This window comes from Carica papaya, chromosome 4 (genome assembly GCF_054855325.1).
Source record: "Carica papaya isolate Zhongbai chromosome 4, ASM5485532v1, whole genome shotgun sequence".
Lineage (NCBI taxonomy): Eukaryota > Viridiplantae > Streptophyta > Magnoliopsida > Brassicales > Caricaceae > Carica > Carica papaya.
The window spans coordinates 20183678-20204544 of record NC_142312.1 but is presented as its reverse complement, the minus strand read 5'-3'; the positions used below and the strand labels follow the sequence as shown (position 1 = coordinate 20204544).

At 34.5% G+C, this 20867-nt stretch overlaps 1 protein-coding gene across 3 annotated transcripts in view; it reads right to left on the bottom strand.

The window, feature by feature from the left end:
* Window positions 1-19881: 19881 nt before the first annotated feature.
* Window positions 19882-20867, bottom strand: part of LOC110810873 (pleckstrin homology (PH) domain-containing protein) — a 141886-nt gene continuing 140900 nt past the window's right edge. For 2 of the 3 annotated variants that reach the window (XM_088218072.1, XM_088218074.1), the window contains one exon: window positions 19882-20479. In XM_088218072.1, coding sequence (XP_088074198.1) covers window positions 20141-20479 — 339 coding nt within the window. In that variant the 3' untranslated portion in view covers window positions 19882-20140. The remainder of the gene's footprint in view (window positions 20480-20867) is intronic. The other variant, XM_088218073.1, reaches the window with a different exon arrangement.

The window sequence follows — 20867 nt, the reverse complement described above, 5'->3', positions numbered from 1 at the left end:
CCACTTTCTATATGAAAGTCGAGTGTGCGATATTCGCCGATAGAAAATGACCAGCTTGAAGCACAATTCAGAAGTTGTATTATCGTGAAATACTCTAGCTTTGGAAGTAAAAACTACTATTTGCTTTAGTTACAAAAAAAATTCCTTGAAAGCCTCTGCATGTTGAACGTGTTGCTTTTGCTATTATTGCTTGTGCACTTGTCATTGATGAGTGAAAATAACATGTTTACACAACTAGTATAGCCTATAGATTTATGAGAATGATTACATTGGTTGTACCAGTAGTATAATGATTACATTACTTACAACAGTTATCAACATAATGCGAAAATTAGTTTACTCATTTTTATTGAATTTAATACATCTTTAAAAAAAACAATAGAAAGTTAGAGTTATATATCATTCGAATATAGTGCAACCATAGTGTGATTGAGAGACTTCTTGATAAAATCCTTAATTCTCTTTATCTAACTATTATGCACAAGTATTTTAAAATTTTAGTTGCAGGAAAACTTCTGTGAAATGGGGATTTATATTTCTTTTATAGATAAGAGAAGAATTCAAAGCACATTTATAATAATTGAATGTATTGATAACTATTTTTATTATTATATTTTAATTCTCATAAAATATAATAATTTTATAATTTATTTTAAGATTACCCACTCTGTCAATATACATTTTCCTTTATAACGATTATCTATTATTTTAATTGTCCTTTCAATTGGCTCAACTGTTATGAGTAGATGAGAAAAATAAAACATCGGGTTAATGGGTCATCCACTTAATCACTGGAATTAACATTCTTCCACTTGACCCATTAAATCGATTATAAAAACTATAATATATACATATTTTTATTTAAAAAAAATATATTTATTGATAAATGAATTTAATACATGATTTCGATAAAATCAGTCAACAAGCACAGAATTATTATATCATAATACTGAAATTACTTACATTATAAATGTAAATCATAGCAGTCACATGACTTACAATGTCATATTTTCTTTTATGCACCAGATATCAATAATCTTTACTAATTTAGTCTATAGTGCCAAAAATAGCCTTTATAATTTGTCTTGTCAAGACATTTTCTATTGATTAAATATTGAATTGTGCAACAATAATTATAAAACAGGAAATAATAGAAAGAAACTTTAATGCACAAAATTTCAGTTACTCAACTACTGAATATCTATCGTCATATTATGGATTACTCAAAAGACTCATCCTTATAAGATGTTCTGCATATGTCTTTGGAGGTAGTCCTGTAGTTAATGGATTCGAATCATAAGTGTGACACTACTATTTTCAATTGATGCTTATTGTTTTTGGACACTTTCTCTAACAACTAGGTATTTTAAGTCAATGAGTTTAGATTCATTAAATATTTGTCATTCTTAGAAACAAAAAATAGTTGTAATGTTATTATAAAATATTCTCAATAGCTTGGCAATAAAATTAACAATACTAAGCCCTGAGATGAAATTTTGCAACCACAAAACATGATTTGAGACTTTCAAACATGCTATAAACTCGACCTCCACAGTGGATGAGGCAATAATGGACTATTTTACACTTTTCTATGAAATTGTCTCATTTTCTAGCATAAAGACAAAATATGAAAGTAGACTTTAAACTATCATGACAACCACCATAATTCGAGTCTGAGTATTCAATTACCTCTAATTGTTTTGATCTTTTATATGTGAGCATATAATCCTTTATCCCTTGGAGGTACCTCATAACCTTCTTTATAGCTTTCTAGTGTTCAATTCCTGTATCACTTTGGTACCTTCCCAACACACCAACAATATAGCTAATATCTGTTCTAGTACCGGTTTGAGCGTACAACAAACTTCCCACAGCAAATGCATAAGGAATTTTCTTAATATATTCTCTTTCTAAGTCATTCATTAGGCACTGAGTTTTACTTAATTTGTCACCATTTGAAATGGGTGCAATACTAATTGAACATAATTGCATATTGAATCTCTCTAAACTCGGTTATTATATCATTTATGAGACAAACCTAACAATCATCGATATCAATATCTGAAGATTTCTATTGTAATGACATAGGTTGCCTTACCCGTAGCAATAATTTGAAAGTTTTTAGAGAGATACTTCTTGGTTTAGTATGACAAACCAAGATCACTACTAGCCAACAAAATATCATCCGCATATATTATCAAAAATATAAACTTGCTCCCACTAATTTTAAATATATGCATTGATCAACAATGTTTTTCTTAAATCTGAAAGATGTAATGATATCATTACCATTGTCTGTAAGCTTATTTAAGACCATAAATTAATTTCTTTAATTTGCAAACTAGGTGTTCTTTTCATTTCTTTATGAATCTTTTAGGTTGTTCTATATAGATATATTTATCCAAATTTCCATTCAAAAAACCAGTTTTCACATCTATTTGATGTAACTCTAAATCAAAATATACAAGTACCATAATGGTTCTAAGAGAGTCCTTTTCAGAAGTTAGAGAGAATGTATTTCTATAATCTATACTTTCCTTTTGCAAAAAATCTTTGACCTCTGGTTTGGCTTTAAATCATTCGATATTACCTTTAGCATCACGTTTGATCTTGAAGATCCATTTATAATCGACACTTTTATAATTATCAAGCAATTTTACTAGATCTCAAACATCATTATGGTCCATAGATTTCAACTATCCTTTCATAACTTTTATTCATTTAATAGCATCATCACTTTCTATGACTTATGAAAACGTAATCGGATATGTTCTTATCCCAATATCAAAATCAGATTCTTGTAGATAAACCATATAGTCATCTGATATAACATATTTCCTTTTCCTTTAAGATCTTCTTAAAGCATTGATTGAGGTTGTTCTACAATATTTTCAATAACAACATCTTTTTGTGGTAATGAATCATTTCTATTATGTAGCTCATTTTTTTTAACTTACTGAGAAGGTTGAGCAACAATTGTTTCTTGAGGCAAAAATGGTGGTGAGATATCCACTCTTATTTCCTCAAGGTCTACTTTTCTTGGTTCATCACTCTCACTAATTTTGTCATTGTCAAAGAATATGAAATTACTGGTTTCAATTATTTTCGTATCATGATTAAAACAGTAAAATCTATACCATTTGAACTTATCTGGATAACCAATAAAATATCAAGATATAATTCTTGAATCTAGTTTTTTCTCATGAGGATTGAAGATTCTTACTTTCGCTAAACAACCCTATATATATATGTTTTAAACTTGGTTTCCTACCAGTCTACCACTCGAAAGGAGTTGCAGATATTGCCTTATTAAGAATTATATTCAAGATATACATTGTGATCCTTAAGGCTTCACCCTATAAAGAAATAGATACAGAAAAGTAACTCATCATACTCTTAACTATTTTCATTAAAGAATGATTATGCATTTCACCAACACCAGTCTACTGTGGCATGTGTGGCATTGTGTGTTGAGCACAAATGTCATGATTCTCTAAGGATTTGAAAAAAAACAAAATTTTGTCTTAACTCATTATATCTACCATATTATTCACCACCTCGATTAAATCTCATAATCTTAAAATTGCTATCTAATTGTCTCTCAACTTTTATAATGTATACCTCAAAGATGTCAATGGTTTGAGACTTATCATGCACTAGATATACATAACCATATCAAGATAGATCATTTATAAAAGTGATAAAATATCTCTCTTTAGCAAAATAAGGAATGGAAAGTGGTCCGTTAATATCTGTATGAATTATCTCAAAAAGCTCATTACTTCTTGTGATATTTTTCTTTGTATGCTTAGTTTGCTTTCCTTTTATACAGTCTACACGTACTTTAAAAATTAGTGAAGTCAAGATTTTGTAAAATTTGATCATTCACTAATCTCTTTTTTTTTTTCTCTAGAGATATGCTTTAACCTTTTATTCCACAAGAATGAATATTTTCATTAATTAAGTCACGTTTTGAACCAATATTTAAATGCAGGGTAACTAAAGCTTATGCAAATTCATGATTCAGAAAAATATTATTTAAACCATCATATGAAATTCTAGAACCAACTGTTATTGAATTAAACACCAAAATTGATTTTCTATAACTAAAATAAACTGAATATCCAACATCTAATTTGGATAGTAAAATTAAATTCCTAAAAATCGAAGGTACATAAAAGATATTCAAAAGATCCATATGATGACCAGTCTCTAATAGTAAATGATTGGTATAGGTACCTATAACTACACTTTGAGACGATTTCTCATATAGAGAAACTTTTCACTTTCTTTTGGTTTATAGGTTGTAAGGAATCTCTGCATTGAATTAATAACATGAGTTGTGGCTTCATAATCATTCCACCAAGTAGTAGAAGGAACCTCAACAAAATTTGATTCATAGCATACAAAAGAAAGATTCATACCCTCTATTTTTGAACCAAGTCATATACTTATTACATTTCTTTTTTTCATGACATTTCTCGCCACAAAAATAGCAACTCAGAGTAAATTTTCTATCATGACTCCAGTTATTCTTTCTAGGTCTACTTTGTTTCTTTGGTAAAATGTTATTTACTTTTTTGGATTTACCTTTATTCTTCATAGCTCCATGATTAACTATAAGAGCAAAATGATGTTCATCTTGCATTAATCTCATTTTTTCTTAAATATACTTACTAATAAGCTAATTCATGTTCCATTACTCATTATTAGTATTATAGTAGATCTTGAATGGAGCAAACTACGAAGGAAGTGAGTTAAGAATAGATTGTATTAAAAAAGACTCATCTATGTTCATGCCCAATGCCTTAAGTTTTGCAGCTTTTTCAGCCATGTTTAGGATATGTTGTTGACTTTCTGACCATCATATTTCATGGTGGTCAATTCAGTCATCAATGTGCCTAGAAGAGACTTATCGGCGCGTTTGAAATGCTCCTTCACATATTTTAAATATTCTAATGTTATCTCAATTTGAGGGAGGGAATTGATGTTAGTGACAATGGTCATTCTTATAAACATAAGATTGAGTCTGTTTGACATTGTCCAAGCTTTAAATTATTTGATCTGCTTCAAGGTACTATCATCAGTAGCTTTAGGAGGTTTTTCAATTATTAAAGCCAAGTCAAGATCTAATAGACCCGTGAGAATTGGACTCTTTCATACCACTTCACAAAAATTCGATCTATCAAAAGTTATGATTTCAAATGCAAGAGAATACAATAAAGTGGAAACTGTAAAAATAGAATAATACTCGCAGTAAGCCTTAAATATATCTATAATATAGAATTGAAAGTTATAAATAATAAACTATTGATACTACTATGGTTTTTTCTTTGGATAAAATGTTAGCATATCTAGTGTTCACTCAAACGAATTTAAAATACTGAATATTTTGTGTTATTTATATGTCACATTTGAGTATCCATCTAAATAACATCAAATAAACTATCAGTTCATAATTAATAGAAAGTGACTCTCATTTGGTTTAGTCTTAATCTCATAATTATAAATATATATATATATATTCTTTTATAAATCTCTCTTAATTTTTAATATAGTTTAATTAACGCAAAACTCATCAATCTGAGTTACTTTAGTAACTCGCTATCTTAATAAATTTTAAGCCATAAAACTATAAAACCATAATTTATATAAAAAAATATATAATATATTATGAAATTAACTGTTAATCTAAAAATATATACATATATATAAACTATTAGTGTAATAATATATATATATATATTAACTGTTAGGTAATAATATATATATATATATAACTATTAGTGTAACAATAGATACATATATATAAACTATTAGTATAAAATTGTATACATATATATAAATTATTAGTGCAATAATATATACATATATATTGTAACACTCAATAATATTTTTTAATTTTATTTTTGTTTTTTTTAATATATTTATTTATTTATTTATTTATTAATTTAATGAAAAAAAGGGGTAAAATTTGTTAAAGATTAATTTGAAAATAATTTTGGGAAAAATGAGTGAAAATTTAGGTTTTAAGGGTATTTTTGAAAGAAAAATCAGAAAACGGGGGTCAAAATGCAATTTAAAAAAGTTACACCACGTCAGATGCCCGGTCAGCAGCCCCGACAAATCAGGACGCGCCAGGTGGTAGAGGCGCTGATGCAGGAGGCCACGGGGGGGGAGCCACACGGGCGATCTGTGTGCGCGCGATCGAACGGCTGAGATCCGCTCCCGCGCGCACGGACGACCCAGATTGAAAACGCGCACAGAAGGCCCAGATTGCATCGCACACGGACGACCCAGATTGCATCGCACACGGACGACCCAGATTGCATCGCACACGGATGATCCAGATTGAATCGCGATAAACGGTCCAGATTCAGTCCCTATTTAATCGCGATCGGACGGTCCAGATCAAAAGCAATGAACGGCCCAAATCAAAAGCATATGGGTATAAATAACCCCATCTACACCCAAACCCTAACTCTAGCCGCCAGAGCCCCTTGCCGGAGAAGATAGCCCAACCGTCGGGGAGCTGACCACCGCTACTCGCCGCCGCACCGGAGCAATTTTCGACCGGCAAACGAGGTAAAAAAATTTCTTCTTTCACAAAATTTAATTTCAAACCCACCCATGGCCAAATCGGAGTGAAAGAACCGACCAATTGGCCGAAAAATACCGGCGAAGTTCGGCAGCGCCATCGCGGGATGTTTCGAAAAATACCTCCGATGAGGCCCTTTCTGATTCCCGTTCGATGTGATTTTTCCACCATTTTGATCACCGTTTCCTTCTCTACAGGTTGACCAGAGCAAAACACCTAACTAAAACGTGAGCCGGAGGAGCCGTCGCATTGGAGAGCCCCGCCGCCGGTGAGTTTCAGTTTTCTATGTTTTTTGGGCCAACCGAGGGTCCTAAGTGTGTTTTCTCACAGGAATCGATGCAAGTTTGGCTGAATTCGACCGAAAATGACTAAAAACAGCTAACCCAAGGTGGATCGCCATCGCCATTGCCGGACCACGGCGGAGCCGCCGTGCCAGATTTTCAATATTGGTTGAATAGGCCATAGGTATGATTTTTGGGTTATTTGGGACATTTGTAGGTACTGTGAGTGCATTTTAGTTCCTGAAGAAAAAATTCAGGGAACCAAAAGACCGCCTAGAGACCGTCCGTAGGCGCAATAAACCATTTAGCTTTTCGGCGTCAAATCAAGTAAGGACCCCCCGCCCTATTTCCTATCATGAATTGAAGTTTGAATAAATGATAATACTGTATTTTGTACAAATTAAATAAATATGCATAATTAATTACGAATTGCTAATGGAGCCCGAACCTGACATTATTATCTGTCGATTCCTATTTGATTTATTTTACAGTTTAAATGCATTATGGTATTTGGTTTATCTATTTTACAATTTTAAATGCATGTATCACTGCTTACTTGACCACTGTGTGATTTTGGAATTTAAGATATGATTGCATTACCGGGTGCATATTCATTGTTTATGTGATTGTGTTTGATTTGTAACGGAGACTAAGAGAAAACAGGAAAGGTGTGTGATATAATAAACAGACAAGATGACAGCCTCACTAGATATCCTATGAGATGGTGGACGGAACGGGTTCATAGGAAACCCTACCGTGAACGTTGTCTCATACCGGACAGGGTATGGAGACTTAGTATTTGGCGCTCATACCGGACGGGGTATGGGGACGACCCACTTCATCCTCATACTAGATGGGGTATTAAGATTTAATGTCTTAACGCTCATACCGGACGAGGTATGGAGACGGCCCTGTAATTGAGATTGTTAAAGAAAATGGTTCACGTATAGCAGGGACATCCCTATGAACCCCCAGAGATACTAGTAGGTTGGTGAAACGAGAAACGGTTATGATTTAATTATTGTTAATGAATATGAATTTATGATATGTTCTATATTATTGATTGTGTATGATGTCATTATCTTTATAGGTTATTTTCATAAATTCCTTGATGGTAAGTAAAAGGGTAAATGGTTTTATTGTTAATAAATGTATTGGCTTAAATTTACTGCTCCATTAGTTGTTTTGATTTTCTACCAACCTTTACTTCTGTGCCGGTGATATAGTGTGATGTCCTTACTGGGCTAGTGTAGCTTATTCCTTATTTAACCATTTCAGATTAAGAGGACTTGGTTCTCGAACCCGATCCGCAAGAAGACTGCGAGTAAATGCTAGATACCTTATATTTTCCTTTACTTTTCTCAGCTTTCGTGTTTCTTTCAAAGAATTCATTCTGTGATGTTTGTTTAGTACTTTTAAGTTATTATGTAAGGGATGTAAACCTTAACTTCTTATTTTGCTTCCGCACTTAAATTATTATATATTTTTTTTTGAATTTTTGGGGTTGTTACAGTTGGTATCAGAGCCCCATTCCTCATACCCGTCCCTTACACAATAATACTTAGAGAAACACCAAAATAATGAATTATTACTCAACCATTCCTTGTGAAATATAGGTATAGAGATATGAGAAGAAGAAGACCCCCAATAAACCGAGCAGCCCGGGATGGTTCACTTAGGGAAGGCGTGAACAGGATCTTTGAGATGTTAGAGAGACTCATTGCTGCCTAGCAGGGCCGAAAGGAGAGGAGGGACCCTCCCCCACTGCCACAGGTTGAGCCACCACTGCAGCGAGAGGATCCTGAGCCACCCCGGTACGACCTTGCTCCTCCACAATACCACCCGGCACCACCGCAGTATGATTCGATGCCTCAGCTACAATATCGTCCGGCACCGCCATAGTACAATCCGGTGCCCCCACCATATCAGCAAGTACCACTACAGGGCCCCTTAGTCTACCCTTAGCCTGGCCTAGTCCCTTTTCTACGGGACCCAGTTCCTCCCACAATTGACGCGGGCTACATAGAGAGGTACAAGAGACTAAACCCAATCTACTTTTGTAGGGGGATCCTCTTTTGAAGATGCTGAGTACTGGTTGGCAGAGACATAGAAGGCCTTCAAGACCTTAGGGGTGACTTTTGAGCAGAAAGTCACCCTTGCTACCTACATGCTAGTGGAAGAAGCAGACCGCTGGTGGGAAATCAAACAGATCACCCTGCCTGTTCCAGTTACTTAGGAACAATTCCTAGCAGCCTTTCATGCAGAGTACCTCCCAGAGCATCTCTGACATCTAAAGGAGATGGAGTTCGTCTACTTGGTCTAGAGAAACATAACTGTATTAGAATATGCTTGTAAGTTACTGGAGTTGGGCCGATACTCCCCTGAGACGCTGTTGGATGAGGGCAAGAAGGCTAGGAGGTTCCAGTGGAGCCTCCGCCTAGAGATCAGACAGCACTTGTTCATGCTAGAGCTCAGGACCTATTCGGCCGTTCTGGCCAAGGTACAGTTGGTGGAGAGGAGCTTCCACACCCTCCCTCAGGCAGTAGGAAACCTCATACCCTCAGCTCCACCCAGCAGACCAGCACCTACTGTGTCTGTCCAATAGAACAAGAGGCCCAGGCTGGTGATCCAGGCTCCCCATCAGGCTCCAGTGGTAGGACATGGTAAGATATGTCAGCATTGTGGCAGGGATCACGGGGACCGACCCTGCTACCGCCTCAACAACACCTGTCGCATATGTGGTAGTGCCCAACATTATGCGAGAGAGTACCCAAGGAACCAGAATTAGAGCAGACCTCCTATCCAAGGTAGAGCTTATAACCTCACCCAGTGGGATGCCAAAGTCGATCCGGACGTAGTACAAGGTATCTACACTATCTGTAACTATCTTGCTCATGTTTTGATTGACACTGGTGCATCACATTCATTTATTTCACCTGTTTTTGCATCCAAATTTAATGTATTACCTGATAAACTTGATTTTATGTTGTTTGTGTCTACTGCTGGGAGTATGACACTATTGGGAGAAGTTTTCTGTAGGGCTTGTGTCGTAGAGATAGCAAATATGAAATTGAGTGTGGACCCAATAGAATTAGACATGGGGGATTTCAATATAATTTTAAGAATGAATTAGCTAGCGGTGTATCACGCCACCGTAGATTGTTTTAGCAAGAAGGTTGTATTCAATCCTCCTAATGAGGAGTCATTTACAAATTAATAAAATCATTTAGTACTTATTCCTTGATGGCAAGTTTTCTTATTCGTCGAATACTTTAACCCTGCTGTTTTCTCTAACTAGATAAACCCAAGAAAGAGAATTGTATCCAAGAGATTCTGTTAGTTCGAGACTTCCCAGATGTATTTCTGGATGAACTACCCAGACTGTAAGTGGACAGAGAAGTCGAATTCACCATAGACCTACAGCTCGACACCCAGCCTATTTCGATTGCTCTTTACTGCACGAGCCACGTCGAGATGGAGGAACTAAAGAAACATATCACTGAATTGCAGGACAGTGGTTTTATCAGACATAGTGTGTCCCCTTGGGATGCCGGAGTCACTTTTCCAGAAAAGGAGATAGAATGTTGAGACTATATATTGATTACAGAGGATTGAACAGAGTCACAATCAAGAACAAGTATCCCCTCTCGAGAATTGATGACCTCTTCGATCAGTTGCAAGGTGCGTAGGTCTTCTCCAAAATAGACCTACGTTCAGGTTACCATCATGTAAAAATCAGACAGAAGACATCCCCAAAACAACTTTTCGAACCAGGTACAGACATTATGAGTTCCTGGTCATGTCATTTGGGCTAACTAACGCCCCAACCATCTTCATGGATCTGATGAACAAAGTCTTTAGACAATTCTTAGATCAATTTTTTATCGTGTTCATCGATGACATCCTGGTTTATTCAAAAAACAAAGAGGAATATGCTCACCATCTAGCTAAGGTTTTGCAGGTTCTCAAAAGAAAGAAGTTGTATACAAAGTTGAGTAAGTGTGGATTTTGGCTTGAACAGACCACCTTCCTGGGACACATCATATCTAAGGATGGAGTATCAGTGAACTCTGAAAAGGTTGAAGTGGTGCTCAGTTGGGAGAAATTGACATCAGTTAAAGAGATCCATAGCTTTTTGGGAATGACGGGCTATTACCGTAAGTTTGTAGAAGGATTTTCTAGTCTAGCTGCTCCCCTGACCCGGCTCACAAAGAAGAATGTCAAGTTTGAGTGGAATGAGAACTGTGAAAGAAGTTTTTCAGAACTAAAAAAGTGGCTGACTACTGCACCTGTGCTGGCCTTACCAAGTGGATCGGTGGGATATACAGTTTACAATGATGCTTCATATCTAGGCCTGGGTTGTGTTTTAATACAACATGGGAAGGTCATAACCTATGGGTTCAGACAGTTAAAGAGTCATGAGAAAAACTATCTCACCCATAACTTAGAGCTTGACACAATCATACACGCCTTGAAGACTTGGCGCTATTATTTATATAGAGAGACCTTTTATATCTATACCGATCACAAGAGTTTGAAACACATATTCACTCAAAAGGATCTCAACATGCGTCAGAGAAGGTGGATAAAACTTCTTAAAGACTATGATTGTGACATCTTGTATCATTGGGGTAAGGGCAACGTGGTAGCTGATGCACTCAGCAGAAAAAATGCAGGTATATTAGCCCATTTGATGGTTTCAGAATGCAGGCAGATTGAGGCCACACAACAGGTTCGACTTCAGGACTTGAGGAGAGTCACATGTTTGGACCATCTGACCGTTCAGCCTAAGTTAATCTAGAGAATAAAGAAAACTTACTCAGCCGATCCCGCCCTAGTAGCCATCACGAAAGATGCAGAACAAGGAGATAGCTCAGAATTCCGAGTCTCTACTGATGGGTTGCTCCGATTCCAGTACAGAGTGTGTGTTTCAGGTGGCAGTGAGTTAAAGAGAGACACCATGACAGATGCTCATAACTCAAAGTTTTCCATGCATCCCGAAAGCACTAAAATGTACCAAAATATGCAACATCGATTTTGGTGGAACGGAATAAAAAGGGACATAATAGATTTTATCTCTAAGTGTTTAGCATGTCAGCAGGTCAAGGCAGAGAATCAACAAAGAGCGGGCTACTTCAGCCATTACCGATCCCAGAATGGAAGTGGAAACATATCACTATGGACTTCGTGACAAGATTACCTAAAGCATGCTCAGGACATGATGCCATCTGGGTAATTGTTGGCCGGCTTACCAAATCTTCCCACTTCTTAGCCATCAGGAGTACCGATCCCTTAGACAAGTTAGCAAGAATGTATATCCAGAAAATAGTCAGATTGCATGGAGTCCTAGTGACAGTAGTGTCCGACAGGGACCCCAGGTTCACTTCTCGATTTTGGAGTAGCTTTCAGCAGGTCATGGGAACGATGCTGTCCCTCAATACTGTATTCCACCTTCAGATTGATGGACAGTCAAAAAGGACGATTTGTACACTTGAGAATATGCTTCGAGCTTGTTTTCTTGACTCCGGGGGCCATTGGGATGACCATCTACCCCTGATAGAGTTCACCTACGACAACAACTACCAAGCGGAGTATTGGCATGGCTCCGTATAAGGCGTTATACGGGTGCCCATGTAGATCGCCAATTTGTTGGGAAGAAGTGGGCAATAGAAAACTGTTTGGCCCAAATCTGGTAGAGGAAACTACATCCAAAATAGTTAAGATCAGGAAGAACATTCAGACGACTCAAAGCAGGTATAATAGTTATGCAGACACCCGGAAGAGAGATTTAGAATTTGAGGAAGGCGACTAAGTATTTCTTAAGGTTATTCCTTTTAAGGGAATCAGTAGGTTCGGCAGGAGAGAGAAACTGAACCCATAATTTATTGAACCATTTGAAGTTTTAGACAGGATTGGTACCGCTGCCTACAGACTAGCACTGCCTCCGAAACTTTCTAAGGTCCACAATGTGTTTCATGTGTCAATGCTACACAAGTATAACCCGGATCCCTCTCATGTCCTGGCCCACAAGCCTCTTCCACTCCAGGAGGATTTATCCTATGAGGAAGTACCAATCGACATTGTGGATCGAAAGAGCAGATTACTCCGCAACCGGAAAATATCATTTGTAAAGGTCATATGACAGAACCACACACTAAGGGAGGCTATATTAGAGCTAGAATCAGACTTTAGAGTCTAGTATCTCCAATTGTTCGATTGAGAGTGAGAGACAAATTTGAGGGACCAAATTTCTTTTAAGGGGAAGAGAGTTGTAACAACCAATAATATTTTTTAATTTTATTTTTATTTTTTAAATATATTTATTTAATTTGTTTTAATTTAATAAAAAAAAGGGATAAAATTTGTTAAGGATTAATTTAAAAATAATTTTGGAAAAAAAGAATGAAAATTTAGGTTCTGAGGATATTTTTGAAAGAAAAATCAGAAAACGGAGGTCAAAATATAAATTAAAAAAGTTACACCACGTCAGATGTCCGGTCAGTAGCCCCGACCAACCAGGTCGCGCCAGGTGGCAGGGGTGCTGATGCGGGAGGCCACGGGGGGGAGCCACGTGGGCGATCCGCGTGCGCGCGATCGAACGACTGAGATCCGTTCCCACGCGCACGGACGGTCCAGATTGAAAATGCACCGGACGGCCCAGATTGCATCGCACACGGAGGACCCAGATTGAATCGCGATGAACGGCCCAGATTCACTCCCTATTTAATCGCGATCGGACGGTTCAAATAAAAAATGATGGACGGCCTAGATCAAAAGTGGATGGGTATAAATAACCCCATTCGCACCTAAACCCTAACCCTAGCCGCCAGAGCCCCTCGCCGGAGAAGGTAGCTTAGCCGCCAAGGAGCCGACCGCCGCCACCCACCACCGCACCGGAGCAATTTTCGACCGCCAAACGAGGTAAAAATTTTCTCTCTTGCACGCAATTCAATTTCAAACCCACCCATGACCAAATCAGAGTAAAAGAACTAGCCGATTGGCCGAAAAATGCCGCCGAAGCTCGATGGCGCCGCAGCGGGGTGTTTCGGAAAATGCCTCCGATGAGGCCCTTCTCGATTCTCATTCGATGTGATTTTTCCACCATTGTGATCACCGTTTCTTTCTCTACAGGTTGACCATAGCAAAACACGCAACCGCAACGTGAGCCAGAGGAGTCGCCGCATCGGAGAGCCCCGCTGCCAGTGAGTTTCAGTTTTCTACATTTTTCGGCCAACCGAGGGCTCTAATGTTTTTTCTCACAAGAACTGATGCAAGTTTGGCTGAATTCGGCCAAAAATGGCCGAAAACAGCCAACCCGAGGCAGACCGCCGCCGTACCAGATTTCTGAAATTGGCTAAGTAGGCTCTGGGTATGATTTTTGGGTTATTTGGGACATTTGTAAGTACCGTGAGCTTATTTCAGTTCCTGAAGAAAAAATTCAGGGAACTCAGGGACCGCCCGTAGGCGCAGTAAGCCATTTAGCTTTTCGGCGTCAAATCAAGTAAGGATCCCTCACCCTATTTTCTATCATAGAATTAAAGTTTGAATAAATGATAATACTGTATTTTGTACAAATTAAATATATATGCATAATTAATTACGAATTGCTAATAGAGCCCGAACCGGACATTATTCTCTGTCGATTCCTGTTTGATTTATTTTATAGTTTAAATGCATTATGATATCTGGTTTATCTATTCTATAGTTTTAAATGCATGTATCACTGCTTACTTGACCATTGTGTGATTTTGAGATTTAAGATATAATTGCATTACTGGGTGCATGTTCATTGTTTATATGATTGTGTTTGATTTGGTAACGGAGACTAAGGAAAAACAGGAAAGGGGTGTGATATAATAAACAGATAAGATGACAGCCTCACTAGATATCCTGAGAGATGGTGGACGGACCGGGTTCATAAGGAACCCTACCGTGAATGTTATCTCATACCGGACGGGGTATCGAGACTTAGTAATTTGGTGCTTATACCGAACGGGGTATGAGGATGACCCGCTTCATTCTTATACTGGACGGGGTATTGAAGTTTAATGTCTTGACGCTCATACCAGACAGGGTATTGAGGTTTAATATATTGGCACTCATACCAGACGGGTATGGGGATGACCCTGTAATTAAGATTGTTAAAGAAAATGGTTTACATGTAGCGGGGACATCTCTATGAACCCCCAGAGATACTAGTAGGCTGGTGAAACGAGAAATGGTTATGATTTAGTTATTGTTAATGAATATGAATTTATGATATGTTCTATGTTATTGATTGTGCATGAAGTTATGATCTATATGATGTTATTGTCATTATAGGTTGTTTTCATAAATTCTCCGATGGTAAGTAAAAGGGTAAATGGTTTTATTGTTAATAAATGCATTGGTTTAAATCTACTGCTCCATTAGTTGTTTTGATTTTCTACCAACCTTTACTTATGTGTCGGTGATATAGTGTGATGTTCTTACTGGGCTAGTGTAGCTAATTTTTTATTTAACAATTTCAGATCAAGATGACTTGGTTTTCGAACCCGATCAGCAAGAAGATTGGGAGTAGATGCTAAATAGCTTATATTTTCCTTTACTTTTCTCAGTTTCATGTTTCTTTCAGAGAATTCATTCTATGATATTTGTTTAGTACTTTTAAGTTATTGTGTAAGGGATGTAAACCTTAACTTTTTATTTCGCTTCCGCACTTAAATTATTATATATTTTCTTTTGGATTTCCAGGGTCGTTACATATATAACTATTAGTATAATATTATATATATATAAATTGTTAGTGTAAAAAATGTGTATATATATATATATAAACTGTGAGAGTGATAATATATATATATAAATTGGTAGTATAATATATATATATATATATTAACTATTAGTGCAACAATATACACACATATACAAACTGTTAATGTAAAAATATATACATATATATAATCTATTAGTGTAATAATATATACATATATATTAACTGTTAATGTAATAATATATACATATATATAGACTGTTAGTGTAATAATATATATATTTAAATTGTTAGTGTAATAATGTATACGCATATATAAACTATTAATGAAAAAATGTGTACATATATATAAACTGTTAGTTTAAATATATACATATATATATATATAATGTTATTGAATTCTAATATGTGTAAATTCAACATGGTCTTTCCATAAGTAAGAAAATTCGATGCGAAAGTTAATTTATTTATTTATTATTGAATTCAATATATTTTAAGGAAATGAAAAATAACAAAAAATTAGAGCTACATACTATTCAAAGATAGTGCAGCCATAATGTGATTAAAAGATCCATTGATAAATATTTAATTTTCTTTCTTACTTCTTTTTTCTATTTAATTATTATGCACAAGTATTTTGGAACTTTAGTTGATGAAAAACTGATATGAAAGGGGAATTTGTGTTCATTTTATAGATAAGAGAAGAGATCAAAGAGCATTCATGATAATTGAATGTGTTCATAACCGTTTCTATTATTATATTTTAATTATCATAAAATATAATAATTATATAATTTATTTTAAGGTTACTAACTTTATCAATGCACATTTTCCTTTATAATGATTATATATTATTTTAGTCGTCATTTCAGTTGACTTCAACCATTATAAGTAGATGAGAAAAATAAAACATCAAGTTCGTGAGTTATCTACTTAATTATTGGGATTAACAATCAAAACCTTCAAAGCCAATAAATTGGAAAAATTATAACAACTGATCAAAGAAATAACATCATCTTTTGTCAAGAAAATAGTTCAAAGTGAAAAACAAAGAATAAAAAATTATTTATGTTACAGTAAGTCGAGAGGTAAAGGAACCAGTAACATGTTCAAAATAAACACCACCACCAGAAGTAAGTAGGCTACTGTCTGACTTCTCTAATATTATTCCACTCGACTTGTCAAATGAACTTCCTTGACTACATACCGTTCAACGTGTAATTGACTTAGCTTTAAGATCTCAATTGCCTAACATACCAACATACCATATGAATCCACGTGAATATGTTGAGCTTAAGCAAAATTACTGGCTAAAGGGTCAATATGAGAAAGTTTATGCTCATTCAACAAGATTACCATCAAGTATAGGTTTGCCATACTTTGCCTTAGTGAGATGTTAGATCTCATGGCAGGCTCGACATACTTTTTCAAGATAGATTTAAAGAGTGTATATCACCAAATTCTCATAAGCCCAAGAGATGAATGAAAAATAACATTCAAGATAAAAGATGACACTCATTACAAACTGGATGAAGAATTTGTTTGAACTGCGACAACGTCTAGAGTTTTTAAGATTATTAAGAAGAAATTGATAAGAACACCAACGTTATATCTTTCAAACTTCTTCGACGTATTTAAAGTAGCTTGTGATGTATCTCAAGTAGTATTGATGGCGTACGTAGTCAAGAAGGAGATGCAATCGTCTACTTTAATAAGAAGTTTAATGATACAAAACAAAGGTACACCACATACAATAAAGAATTTTATGCCATAATCCAAGCACTTTGATATTGGCATTATTATCTACCTCGAAAAGAATTCATCCTCTACTATGATCCATGCCGCATTTTATGATTTTAACTCGAAAAAGTTAAGTTCCCCACCCCCACCCGGGAGAAAATTGATGGCGCATAGCCATAATAATTTATTTATTTTACTGTGATAGTATTACATTTTAGTTGTTAAAATAGAAACGATTTTGTACGTTCAACCTATAAACTTAGACAATCACTTTTTTTAATATTTTTTTCTGCATAAAAACCTAAGGTTTCACCTCCAACATGATCCTTTTGGTTGCTAAAATAGTCATATATGAAATGTTTAAGATAAGATGCTTTTTGTTACTAACATATAAGAATGGGTTAAGACAAAGTATTTTTAGTTTTGTCACAAGCTGCATAAGATAAAAACTTGTACATTTAGGTATTATCTAAAACTTATCACTCAAGAACCATTAAGATAAATTCTTTTTCTTAACGGTTCAACATTTTTCCTATTCTTTTATTATAGTTTTCACTCTTATTGGATCCTATAATCTAAACTCATACTACAACATTTTTTATATTTAGTTAAAAACATTACTATCTAATATGTACATTTAATCCATGTTTCACTATTGAAATCCAACACTAAGTTTTAGGTCTCCATCTAAGAAATAAAAGTTTGGCAAAATCTGGAAATAAAAAAACAGAGGCCATCTTAATTTTTTTTTGAGATTTTTTATTAAGGTCCCAAACATGTCTTAAGTTGATTATATTTTTCCATCGAAGTTGAACAATGTCAATTATTTGTTATATACTTGCTAAAATCTCTAGTTCAGAGTATTTAATTTTTTTTCCCTTCAATAACTAAAAGTTTGTAGAAAAGTAGAGATAGAATGTTTAAAGAAGCCTTTGGTGCTTATAGTTCAAGCTTTCAACTTCTATAATTTACTTCTTTAGTAACAACATGACTTCTGAGTTTGCTTTCCATAATGATTCATTTTCAAACCCAGCATAAGCTTTAACACATATAACTAGTTAAATATATTATGTCTCGGCAATGCTTAAAATTAATTATTTAGGTTCAAAAATCTTGTTGCATTGTCAAATAAAATATATGAAAAATTCAGTTAAAATATTATATATAAAAATTATTTTGTTTGTGAATTAAATCAAATTATTTAGAAAAATAATCATAACATGAAACTAATTGTTTTAGAAACAATAAAAAGGTAAAATATCATATGGAGATGACTTTTTAGATTATTTTACCTTAGTTTTTTTGGGTCTTTTGATTCTTTTGTGGATACTGTAAATATTAAAAATTTTAGAAATAATTTTAACTTAATTAATAATAATTAATTAATTAACCTTTATCTAATTTTTGAAACTAAATTTATTTAGGATTACAATTTTATATTCTTGGTACTATTTTAAACTTTAAAGCTAAAAGCCCTTTAAAACCCAATCCGGACTAAAAAAAATTAAAAGAAAAGTTAGCTTATAAATGGAATTATATATTAAACAAAGAATATTAAATTAAACATATCAAAAGTATTATTTAATTTTTAAAAGAAGTTTAAGTTACATAAAGAATAATATACAAACATATTGATTTTTGAAAATTATATAGTGTGCAAATAAAATTTGAAATTGAAAAAAATGTGACTCATGGATTAATTGATATAGAGTTTAGCCTTTTGCAGAGTAGGAGTAAAGAATTTGCTAACCAATGACCATAAAACTCCTTTCGTCCTTTTCCTTTTCAGATAAACCAAAGTAAGAAGATGATAATGGCAGCAGAGTTATTTAGGGTTTTTATCTTTTCTTTTACATGATTAAAAAGTGGGACTTTTCAATTCTTAATTTGGTTTCATTTTGATAGTTAATTGGATTCTATATAGTTATTTAATTTTAATTTGGGTAAATTTTTAATTGGATATTTTGTATTTTAAAATATTTTTTGTTAGACAATTCATAAAAGTTTTTAGTTAAGTTTAATCATAATTTTTTTTAAATTATTGTTGGTTGATTTTTTAATCAACACTAATTATATAATTATTGAGGTAGTGAGAATCTAGTGTGGTTTTAATTTAGCTGGTGTATCGTAGTTGTAGTTACTGCATTAATTTGTTTGCTTTTGATTAATCAAAAATTTTGTTCTTGAGAATTTGATTAATTAATATTTGATTTTCTATTCCATTTTGTATTCGATTAGTTAATATCTACCACTTAGGTTACTACTATAAAGTTATTTATTAAATTTATTATTGTTATAAATTTTTAAAAATGACTAATAGATAGAGTTCAAAACTAGAATTATCAACTCTATACAAAATATGACATTGTATCAACTTAATTATTTTAAAAAATTAATATTTTATTTTTTAGCTATTACAAAAAATTTAAATTTGTCAATTTTTCTTAAGAAAAGGTTAAGAGGGTAAAAAAAGAAATTCGCACCAAAAGTCAGACTGATGCTTCCAAATATGCCCAAATACCTTATTCTTTTAATTCAAAAATTAATTTTTATTTTTATACATAAAAAACGTGTACTAAGTAAATTGGAAACATCTCAAGAGATTATAGATACAATTTGTACAGCACTAAGATTGTGCATTTTGATAGTGTTTCCTCTAGTGCAGAAAACTATTGCTGCTAGACAGATTTTGAGGAAGGATTAGATGGTACAGGCACATCTCAAGTTGTCCATTGCTTAAGAAGGGCCATTTAAATTGTTCAAGAAGCTTCAGTTGACCTCAATCAAGGTTTGGGGATCATCAATAACCCTCATTGGCTTCCAGTCAGATTCTTCATTAGTCTGTCTCAATGCAACAAAGTGAAGAGCATCGCTTCGGACTTGGTAAATATGACAAGCCCATGGGTATGAATCTGGTGCAGACCAAACCTTTTGCTCTTCAAATACAGTTTCCTCTGCAAGCGATTGCACCACGCAATGTACTGTATCAATCTCTGGCTCTGTGAAACCGGCAACAACAATACATCCAGTAGAGACAAATCCCTCAGGAGCCCGTGGATGCCAAATTGACACTGGAGTTATATAATCATCCGAACAGTTCCTCCATACCTGTGCAGTTTCTTTAAGTTACTTGCGTAAGAAGGCATCATAACAACCATGCATTTGAGCAACCAATCAATATTATATGAGACTTCTATTTTCAGAGTTTCAATCACTTTTTTCCCCATCATGCTGCACACAGTAACATGCTAGTGACAATGAACTTGTAATAACTTTAGGGAGGAGAGGGAATAGAATAGAAAATTGAGAGGTTTAACAATTTAACAATGTTCAGGAGCTGATTAGCTATGGAATGGAAGATGAATAGGGGAAACAAAAACTTCTCCCAGAAATTGAGGGAGAATGAGAAGAACTGGGGACTATAACCATTTTATTTCAGTGACTAAACTAGCCTTATTCTTTTTAAAAATTAGATTCTTGCTCATACCCAAGTCTC